At 35.5% G+C, this 8,568-nt stretch overlaps 1 protein-coding gene and 1 pseudogene across 2 annotated transcripts; one reads left to right on the forward strand and one right to left on the reverse strand.

Moving 5' to 3' along the window:
- The first annotated feature begins 306 nt into the window (after window positions 1-306).
- LOC131628526 (histone H4-like) lies at window positions 307-4,024 on the forward strand (annotated as a pseudogene).
- A 469-nt stretch (window positions 4,025-4,493) lies between these two features.
- Window positions 4,494-8,247, reverse strand: LOC131628510 ((DL)-glycerol-3-phosphatase 2-like). 2 transcript variants are annotated; one of them, XM_058899353.1, is made up of 7 exons: window positions 8,108-8,247; window positions 7,671-7,999; window positions 7,350-7,574; window positions 6,441-6,501; window positions 6,166-6,313; window positions 5,977-6,056; window positions 4,494-5,531 (listed from the first exon to the last, which is right to left on the reverse strand). In XM_058899353.1, the coding sequence occupies exons 2-7, from the start codon at window positions 7,963-7,965 to the stop codon at window positions 5,396-5,398; spliced, it is 945 nt and encodes a 314-aa protein (XP_058755336.1). In that variant the 5' UTR covers window positions 7,966-7,999; window positions 8,108-8,247; the 3' UTR covers window positions 4,494-5,395. The 2 variants fall into 2 exon arrangements, with proteins under 2 accessions (XP_058755336.1, XP_058755331.1); XM_058899348.1 differs by having other exon boundaries at window positions 7,671-8,072; window positions 8,203-8,244.
- Window positions 8,248-8,568: the final 321 nt, after the last annotated feature.

Here is an 8,568-nt window from a genome sequence, read left to right on the forward strand (position 1 = left end):
GGGCGGTCCGTTTTGCCACCCCTAAAAAGGAATGAAGAAGTATGTATTAAAAAGAAAAAGAAGAAAAAAGATTTAATCGAACGGTGGAGATTTCAAAAATTCAAGTAGAAATTGAAATTGAAACATGAAAATTTTGGTTAGCGCCACAAGAAATTTTGACACCTTGGCGATCCGCGTGACACTCATTCTTGAGCCAATCATTTTAAATCGAACGGTGAAGATCTCGAGATAGGTTATTCACAGGGATAGCCATCGAAACGAACGGTACGAGATTCACCTCTCATCAGATATAAAGTCCACAAATCGTCATTCTAACAACACCACCATCCATCAAATCAAATCCAATACATTACTCGAAAGCAAGAATCAGCTACCAACAAACTGCACAATGTCTGGAAGAGGTAAAGGAGGAAAAGGTTTGGGAAAGGGAGGAGCCAAACGACACCGTAAGGTTCTTAGGGATAACATTCAGGGAATAACTAAGTGATAGGAGGTATAATTAGATATTTCAATTAATAATATAATTAAGTTAGTGTTATTTTATTTTGAATGTTTTGTTGAATTGGGCTTTTCAATTGGGCCTTCTAATTAGGATCACTATGAGTACTATATATGTAGTCTCATAGAGACATTGGAAATCAATTAAAAGAAATCAAATGTTATCTTTTATTCTCTATTTCTTTAATTTGCTTTTATTGTCTTTTTAGATTTGTAGTTGTTTTCTTAGTTTGTTAGGGTTCTTGAATTAGCTTCCTAACAATTGGTGCTCTCATTTCGATCTCATTCTCCCAAATTATATGGCTGTTCCAGAGTTCTATGGAGAAGAAGAAGATGCCTATTGGTGGATTCTTTGTGTTGAGAAATTTTTCAAGCAGCATGAAACACCAGAGTCATTGAAGGTTTTGAAAGCTATTGGAGCATTAAGAGGTTCTGCTTTCACATGGTGGATATGGTGGTGTCGTGTTCATCGTAGATATAATTGGGATACATTTACAACAGCACTATTATGGCGTTTCAAGCCGGAGTGGAGACCCATTTTACCGCTTGAGGATGAAGAAGAGGAACCAACATATGATTCGGAAGAGGAACCAACATATGAATCAATGGAGGATGTAGACGAAGCATCAGATCTGTGCAGAAAGTCTTCTAAAGGTGAAACCTTGGTTCAAATTTCAGCGACACAAGAAACAAAAGGGGAAACCGAAGAAATTGAAGAAGCTTATAATACCGTAACCCCAGAAATGACGACTTCAAACTCATTCTCGGTATTGCTCAACATTGAGTCTCCCTTCAACGACATCGAGTTTGACGATAAGGTCGACTTTGCGATTCAACCAAAACCACCAGATCCTACCTTCGACTTTGTTGTTGAAGAACAAAGAGGTGAAAACAATGTTTCAGTAGAAACCCTTCTGCCAGATGTAACTCTGAAGCCCTTTGAGTCTTGCGTCTTCAAACAAATAAGAGAGGGAAATAATGATACCGATATGGTTTTCAAGTTATCAATTTCTAGTCTACCACCATCGATACCTCCTCAACCTTTGATGCCTCTGCAGTCGCTTCCAGCAACAACGGTTACATTTTCACTGTCTCGTAAAGAACCAGATATGCCATTGCCATCACCGACAACAAATGTTAATCAACCTCTGGGACTTTCCCCACCACCGAAGCCGCCAAATCTACCATTAAAACCACCGTTCAAAGCTTCTTTACTGCAACCATCATCCCTTGTTTCACCGAAGAAAGTCTCATCATCATCGACACTACCACCGCCGCCGCCGAAAACACCATTAAAACCTCCAGATATATTGTCGTATTTGTCGCCGCCACCATCGGAACCACCATGGGATAAAACAACAGCCGTTGAATCATCACCATCTCCCGCCATCGTAAAGTATACTATGCAAGAAATTTTGTGTCTACAAGGCCACCATATTGTTTTTCAATTAGAGAATCAAGGGCTCCATCTGATAATTTCCCGAGAATCGATTGGTCATACAATCCAATGTGGGTTTGAAGAAAAAACTGGGGTCCTGAGGAAAATTCAGCTTCCAATTCGTGAATTTGGTTCTTTGAGTAAAGAGCAATTGTGCGGTTCAGAGAAACATTGTTCCGTCCATCAATGTCTACCGAAAATTGTGACTAAAATGGTGAATTTGTTAGGCGTTGAAAATGAATTTGTTCAACACGTCGCGGGCAATGCTCTTGTCTTAATTTCAGAGTTCATGTTTACGACAGGGAACAATTGGGATGAGTTCGTCAATTTGTTATGCTGTTCATTTGAAATGGCTTTTACTAGAATGCTCCCGCGTTCGTCTGAAAATAATAACTTTGATTCTCCTGATGCTGATTTTGCGCTGCAACATGGGCTGATGAGTTGTGATTGGTCTATTGTGGCTGGTATCATTGGAGTGCTTCGTGTTATATGTAAACATTTGAAGGAGGATTATGATGATGAACTTGTCAAAGTGTACTATGACTCTGTTAATTCTTGTCTTTTGAAAATGCCTTGGAATTTGTTGGATGAGTGTTGGAGTTGTAACAGTGTTAGCACGAAAAAAAGCTTGCTGGTGAATGAACTTCAAAAGGTTGACAACAAAATGCCAGGGTTACACACTGCTGCACTTGGAGTAAATCTTGGAGGAATTTTCACTTGTCTATTTACCATGATTAATGCATTAAGCCTTGCAACTTTGATAAATTCATTTGAATTTATAAAGGTAGTGAGTGTGATGAAAGGTAAAAAGGAGAAAGGGAAAGCCACCGATGTATCGAGCCCCGTCAGTGGTGAAGACAGTGATGATAAACAATTTCCTTCCTTTCCCTTTGTCAGATTCTCTTCTTGCAACGCTTCTTCCAAATATGGTTTAATTGTTGCTCTGCACCAGTATGTTAAATTGCTTCAGGATGTTTGTGCAAATTCTAAAATTAAGCTTGAACAAGTTGTTTTATGCATGCGGTATTTTTGCGGCTTGTGGCATATCATAATCACGACTTCTGAATATATATTAATATACTTGGAGCTGCCCTCTAGCATTCTAATGGCTGAGATAGTTCAAACAGTGAGTGGTGTTTCAAGGCATTATCTTCCCAGCCAGTTTTCCATAGTTAAAGATGCTGGAGTTGACAGAATTTATTTCATGAACTATTCTAATGAATTTGTTCTTCTGGGTGATGTCATGCATTTAATCTTGTCTTATGATTGCTACCTAGAAGGAGAGATTAATGGTGTAAAAGTGACAGGAACAACTGCATGTTCTCAAAGTACCTTAAACCAAATTTCATGTAAAGGAGTCAAGTGCAATTTTCATGGATGGTATAGAGGAAATGAGAAGCAGCACGAGTAAGCAATTGGAAAAAAATCTAGAACCTTGAGGACAAGGTTCAAGTGAACCCGACGGCAATGATAGGAGGTATAATTAGATATTTCAATTAATAATATAATTAAGTTAGTGTTATTTTATTTTGAATGTTTTGTTGAATTGGGCTTTTCAATTGGGCCTTCTAATTAGGATCACTATGAGTACTATATATGTAGTCTCATAGAGACATTGGAAATCAATTAAAAGAAATCAAATGTTATCTTTTATTCTCTATTTCTTTAATTTGCTTTTATTGTCTTTTTAGATTTGTAGTTGTTTTCTTAGTTTGTTAGGGTTCTTGAATTAGCTTCCTAACACTAAGCCTGCTATTCGCCGTCTCGCAAGACGTGGTGGTGTGAAGCGTATAAGTGGATTGATCTATGAAGAAACTCGCGGTGTTTTGAAGATCTTTCTTGAGAATGTTATTCGTGATGCTGTTACTTACACTGAGCATGCTCGCCGTAAGACTGTTACTGCGATGGATGTTGTTTATGCTCTCAAGAGACAGGGAAGGACTCTATACGGATTCGGCGGTTAGAGAATTGGGGATTGCTGAATAAATTAGGGTTTCTTGTAGTTCTAATCTCAATATTGATATATACTATGTTGTAAAAGCACCTGAGTTTTATAAATTGATGATTTGAGTTTCTAGTTTTGTTCAATTCATTTATCTCTTGTGACTAGCAGTTAATTGTGTGTGAGAAAATTAGATGTATGTGTGTTTAGGGTTAATATTAATGCTTAGACTAGAATTTTAAATTCTTGTACTTGATTGATTCAAAGGGCATAGCTGACATTGATTGAACGGGAGGTTGCTTTTGCTCATAATCATCACAACAAAATTCGAATCACGCCTTATTTATTAAGAAAAAACCAAAGCACGAATCACAACAATAGTAGCATCAATGGAAACTATCTTTAAGGAAAACATCCATTTGAACGTGTATCTTATCAGAAATCTTGAAGATATCTTATTTAATCAGAAATTTTATTTTATTTTTTTGACAAGGAAATTTGAATTAAAGACATGCATTCACATCATAATTTGAACAGGAGATTTCAAGTAGCAGTTTCCATCCCATGTTTGAGGTGCTCTGCTTATGATGACTTTACATTTATATATTGGTCAGTCAGATCCAAGAGTCATTAGAGCAGGCAAAACATGAGTTGATGCAGCCTTTGTATCAAATTTGCTCCTTCCTTTCTGGTAATATTCGTGTGGTCAAGGAGATATCCCTGAATTGGAAGATGCAGAAGATAGGACACATCAACAAATGTCATTAATCTCCTCAACTAGAAGGTGTTCATTTCCTCTGCAATCTCTCTAAAAGGTTGTCAACAGACCACAGTAAACTAAACTATGTTGAATTTATGGTGGAGAAGTCAGCTAGTCCCGTGTCTACGATGACATTAGTGAACCAATCCTCTTTTGTAGTATAGAGTAATGACCTTCTTGACGTTATTTATACATTTCAACGTCCATTCACGATACTAAAAATAACAATTAGAAGCATTATAAAACAAGTATATTAAATAAATTGTAAAGTACAAATCATAAGTATCTCTCCCAAATATTTGTTATCGCATGTTCCCTTTAAAACACAATACAATATATATACGCACTAGAAGTGAACCAGTCAGATTTTCAATTCAAAGTTCAACCAATCGTGCAAATTATGTGATATTTCGTGTTGCGAAGCAAAACGTTACACTAAGTGTATAATGATTTGGTCAACACACAAGTCTCTTCGAAACAATCCAACACTGAGTGTGAATATCTCTTCGGAATAAAAAATTCAATTCAAATCAAATCATGTTTTCTGTCACAAGAGAATATTCATAAACAATATATCCTCTCTTTAAAATCTCCAGCTGGTATTGATTGTAGAACTCTGGAAATATTAAGGTCTAGTAGTGTAACTAGAACTCCAAAGAAATGGTTAATTATATATCCATTTGTGGGAGAAAGTAGAGAATGCTTTTTCTGCCCTCCAGTGAAATAAAACCGACCAAACAGTCTTGGAAACTCACATTCAACTTCCATTTTCTTCATCAAATGGAGGTAAGCCCCACTCAGCAGGGTTGAAATCCAACAATGACTTCAAAACTTGGTCTGCTGCACCATGAAAAGATTTGTCCAACCCTGGATCAGGAACCATAACAACAGACCTGCAAGACATGTAACAAACAAACATCAACAATTTGAACAAGAAACTTTTGCTAGTTCCCAATGGCACGATGCATGTATGTGTGTTAATAGAAATAGCACACAATTAAACTGCATAAGGCAAGAAATGAGTGGTAAGAAATCGGAATAAGTAACATCATCAAAAAAGTGTGATGTGCCCAAGAGCAATGAGATTCCATACTCCTTTCACTGCATTTGCCAAGTTATTATCCACCCAACATAAATTTAGTTGACACATTCAAACACAACCACTGCAATAGCATAAAGATAGTGAAATAGAATCCATAGCCCAACTTCCAATATTCATATTTCAGAATTCCTTACGTCTCATACTGTAGGTAACAGATATTATTATGAGAGGGAAAGAGAACGGATAGAGCTGAGTGAACATGTAAAAAATAAAACAGGGTGTTTCAAATCACATACATCCCAGCATTCTTAGCTGCAAGAACTCCAGAGGGTGCATCTTCAAAAACAAGTATGTTACTTGGATCTACTGGTCCACCCTGTTGATTATCAGTGTATCGTTAACTGAAAAACATCGTATGTATGAAAAAATATATATTTGATTCACTTATATGTCATCATGTTTACAAAATTTATTAATTGGTTTACCTCAAATCTCTTGGCTGCAACAAGAAATACATCCGGTGATGGTTTGCCTTGTTTAACGTCAGGGTCATCACCAAGAACAACATGATGCATTAGGGAAAACATTTCTCCATGTCTTTGAGTTTTAAATTCAAAATGACGCCTGTGAGAACTGTGAGCAATTTGACAAATCAAATTTGTTTTATAGGTCCTTCCAGATACATAACATGAAATAAATCACTTTACTTTAACCAGAAAAAAAACAAAGACAAAAGTCACACAAGACGGATGAAATGTACCCAGTTGCCAAGGCAATAGGAACTCCTTTTGCATGTAGATACTTGAGTAAACGACTAACACCTATGATAAGTGAAAAGCAGAATGTCAATATATAACAAAAATGGGTGGTCTTTATCAATGATGCATGGACTCCGACACGGACACCCGATACTGTACGGATAAAGACACGTGGACGCTACTAATGTAAATACATAAGACACATACATTAATTACATATGTAAAATTGTATAAAATATAAACATTATTTGCAAAAGACCTTAATTGAGAATCAATATATATATATATATATATATATATATATATATATATATATATATATATATATATATATATATATATATATATATATATATATATATATATATATATATATATATATATATATATATATATATATATATATATATATATATATATTTGCATTTAAACTGGATAATAGAAAACTTGTTCAACAACATTGATGTTGTTCCTAAGTTTGAGCCTGCAACATCTGAGTACAATTCAATTTATGTAAAATATAAGCAATTTGCCCGGAATTTAATCAACTGAGATTAGATCTAGCAAGAGGGGCTAGACTTTTACAACGTGGCAAACCAAGGTTTAATGTTTTGTACTTTCAAACATTCATCGTGAACCCCTGCCGATTTATACAAATCAACAAAAACGAAATTAAATATCAGCAACCCTTGACATTAGTCATGCGACAGCCATCCAAGTGTAGGCATGTGACAGATTACCAAAATAACTTAATTCATGTGCCATTTTTAATCATGTATTATTATTAAAGCTTTCAATCTCTAGTAGCTCCAGTTTCAAATGCCAGTCTTAGTTTTCATAGTTAACAGCAAATAATATCCATTAGACTTTATGTTGATACAATCACCATTAATCCATAATTCCATATATACCTGGCAAAAGCTCACTAGTTGGAAACAAACTCCTCAGCTTCTCTTCTCTTTCTGCAAGAAATTGGTCAGCACTAAGTGAATCGCTGATCCCAGTCTCTTCAACAAAGAGCTTTGCAGCTTCAATTGCTTTCATTCCCATCATCTTCGCCTTTAGGGGCCAGTCAAAGGTTTTATTGTATCTAGCAAGTATAGTTTCCTGAACTTGAGTATAAAACTTTTCCGTGTCTGCAATGATACCAAATTGGCAAATTAACAAACACCTTCACTTCATGTAAGAACACAAACTATAAATGGGATAGATATAGAGAAAGAAAGAGATACCAAGTAAGAGGCCATCCATGTCAAAAAGGACATGTGTGATTGGCTTTCTTCCACCGGAAAAATCCCCCTTTCCACTGTAAGCCGACACAGGAAACTGGAGAATTAGGAAGCTACTCTTGTTCATGGGGATTGAATGCTTACAACTCAGTCCACTCAGAGAGTCGCACCTAACACCCGTCGTGTCTGACTGAGTTTGATTTACCATCCTGCAGGCAACTCTCATTGATCGACCAGCTGCTAAAGTACTGCCGTGTATTGCCATAATTGCATTAATACTCATCTCGCCAACGATCATTTCGGTTTGTTGAGTGAAAATTGTAAGCAACTTACTGATAATATGAATATTAAAAAATTAGACGCAACTTTCCAAACACAATCAAAACACAACTTGACGCCGAAAACCTGAGAAAAGAAAAATACTGTAAGAAGAAAAGCACCTCTAAAATCACAAGGCAATGCACGGACTAACGAAGAAGTGAAGATCACAATCATAAATTGTGAGGAACAAACGAACGAGCAGAGAAGAGAGAACCTCGAACCCTAGCGGTACATGACTCTTCGCGGAAAAAGTTTGAATTTGGTTGGGATTGAATTACAAAAATTGGGTATTGGTCTATTTTGAAATTAATTTTTAAAACGTTAAAAATAAATATTTATATATTTTTTTAAAAAATAATTATATAGTATGATAAAAGAGTGTTAATTATTATTATATTTTTAATTTTTATAATATTATAATAACATAAAATATATTTGAAAAATTTATGAAATTTTAAAATTGTCTTTAAATATAAATTTTGAGTTTTTGGTATAATGAATAAAAAGAGAAAAATTCTTTTGCTATCCTTTAGTTTTAATTGGGTACTGGTATCTTTAAAGTCTGTTTGGTAAGACCGTA

Source organism: Vicia villosa, linkage group LG1 (assembly GCF_029867415.1).
Source record: "Vicia villosa cultivar HV-30 ecotype Madison, WI linkage group LG1, Vvil1.0, whole genome shotgun sequence".
NCBI classification, from domain to species: domain Eukaryota; kingdom Viridiplantae; phylum Streptophyta; class Magnoliopsida; order Fabales; family Fabaceae; genus Vicia; species Vicia villosa.